The 2,414-nt window shown below is 40.0% G+C and overlaps 1 protein-coding gene across 4 annotated transcripts in view; it reads left to right on the forward strand.

Moving 5' to 3' along the window:
* The window catches only part of ilf3a (interleukin enhancer binding factor 3a), a 25,548-nt gene that overhangs the window by 1,553 nt on the left and 21,581 nt on the right, over positions 1-2,414 (forward strand). For all 4 annotated transcript variants that reach the window (XM_016510488.1, XM_016510486.1, XM_016510490.1 and 1 more), the window contains exon 3: positions 128-245. In XM_016510488.1, coding sequence (XP_016365974.1) covers positions 128-245 — 118 coding nt within the window. The remainder of the gene's footprint in view (positions 1-127; positions 246-2,414) is intronic.

The raw sequence follows: 2,414 nt of genomic DNA on the forward strand, positions 1-2,414 counted from the left end.
CTATTTTCCCCTCCTATTGTAATATGTACATTGAGGGCCAAATCAAAAGTCATCAAAGGCCAACTTTGGCCCTGGTTTGGGCATGTCTGGTATATAAAGATGCAATGAAACTAAATTCTTGTTGCAGGTATGAAGAGTTGCGTTATTGGTATGACTGCTTGTGTTATGAAGAAGACCTCAGGCAGTACAACCAATACGTTGTTGATTACAGGAAGTGGGAAGAGGAGAATCTGCACCCAGAGGACGTATGTTACTCTGATATATATATTAAATTTACAGTGCAAATTTGTTCTTGTTCTCCCTTTCTCTCTCTGGGAGACTAGTTCTCATGTTTTTTTTAGATTAAAATGCTAATAGGCCCTTTTCACATGACGTCACGCAACTTCCGTTCTGACACTAAGCAGGGTATTCTTACTTCCGCCAGCCTAGTAAAGCGCTATCGCTACCAGCATGGAGTTCACCAAGACGCTTGTACAACTGCCACAAATACGATTAGAGGATGACTGCTGCTGTCTATTCTCGTCCTCATTCAGGGAGAGGCGTCTGGCATCTCAAACGAACTTACCGAATACCGATCGGCGAGATTTGCCGCTTGAAGTCGAGGGAGGAGTTGAAAACGGAGCACTGCAGTCACTGATTCCCGCGACTCTCGCGCACTGTTTGCTGTCTTTATTGCAGTTAGACTTTATTGCAGTTAGATGAAGTTGGTTAGATATATTTCTAGACATTTACATGTGGTAACAGAAAGCCTTTTCATTCAGTAATTTATGTCCTGCTTAATACAGCGCCTGTATGTTCAAGAATAGTTCAATGTAACAAACTTGTACTATTTAAATATCAATAAAATGGGGTCTATAATTTCCGTTTTATTATTTAATGTAATTCAGAAATATTAAATATATTAAGTTCATATAAAAAGCTTTTACATTTAAAAACAGATGCCAGCATTTGTGTAAATAAATATAAAACGCAGGTCATAGCTGTTTTTTAAAGATCACATTGCATATAGCCTATAACGAAAATAAAATACGATCGATCATATTAATCAATAATAAATCACAAAGTAAAAACACTGTATACATGTAGTTAAAGCAAAATTGAATGGAGGAATTTAAAGAGCAGGTCATATGGGTTTTTGAAAAATATCTCTTTTGCAGTTTATAACATAGCTATCCTTAAATGAAAACACTCTGCAAAGTTGTTAATCAAAAAAGTGCATGATAAATAAAGATATAGTCGGTTCTGAATCGCCTAAACGAGTCTATTTTTGAGTCTTTTGCCTGTTACCGGTATACGTCACTGGGTAACACATTTGCATAATCCCCGCCAGTCCGCGAAATACGAACAGAGGCCGCTTCTCAATATGGGTTCTTCAGCAATCTCAGTAGCCCCTCACTGCAGAACAAAGATCCAGGGGGCGGGGTTGGATCCACATCTACGGGGTGGATATGGGTGGGTTGAGGGATCAGGGGGTGGAGATGGGTAGGTTTAGGTATATGTAAGGTGGGAGGAGTTGGATCTGGATCCAACCTCGCCCCCTGGATCTTGTTTTCTGCAGTGAGGACCATCTCAGCGATCTTGCGTCCTTGTGTTCTCGCTCTACGTCATCATTGACCTTCGAAGTTCAATTCCAATTCTCAAGAACGCAAGTACAGAGGACGTATGAAAGTTCCCGGATGTGTTCATGATATCGAGGATGCATCGAGTGCAGACTTGAGAGAATCGAGCTGTTAGAAATCCCAGAAGACGCTGCGGGCGCCGGTGTACGGAAGCCTGCAAGCTTTAAACTCGCTCTCGCAAATACTTGACGGCTCTTGAAAGTAAACATTTATAGTTTTGTTTTGCTTAATTTTAATAAAGTTCTAAGACCCGGAGAAAGTCTGCAGTATTTTTATTGGCATATTAAAATGAATCTTAACATAGTCATAGTTAAACATATAACACTGTAAAATAAAATGATATGCAGTTATATGTAAATAATATCTATAATAGTATGAAATGTTTTAATAAGTTATGACATTTGTTTGTAATGTTATGTTATATTATATTTATGGTTAATTGGCCGCTGCTTATGCTGTGACTGCGGTCAGTTAAAGGGGGCATAACACACACAGTTTCACCCAATCTCATGTTAAGGCCTGGTTTATAAAACGTTCGTCAACAAACACACTTGTGAAACTCCATTGCTGCCCCGGAAAAACAAACTGTATCCACTGTTTACATAACGCTGGGTTCTTTAGGAAGCTGAACAAAGTTATCTTTCCCTTACAACCAAAAACACACTTCTTTGGAGACATTCTTCCCGAGCAAGTACCGTGCAGCGCTGTTGCCGGATGAAGCAGTAGCCCCTCACTGCAGAACAAAGATCCAGGGGGTGGGGTTGGATCCACATCTAGGGGGTGGAGATGGTAGGT

The sequence above is a fragment of the Sinocyclocheilus rhinocerous genome, unplaced genomic scaffold, assembly GCF_001515625.1.
Source record: "Sinocyclocheilus rhinocerous isolate Xijiao unplaced genomic scaffold, SAMN03320098_v1.1 scaffold1285, whole genome shotgun sequence".
In the NCBI taxonomy this organism is placed as follows: domain Eukaryota; kingdom Metazoa; phylum Chordata; class Actinopteri; order Cypriniformes; family Cyprinidae; genus Sinocyclocheilus; species Sinocyclocheilus rhinocerous.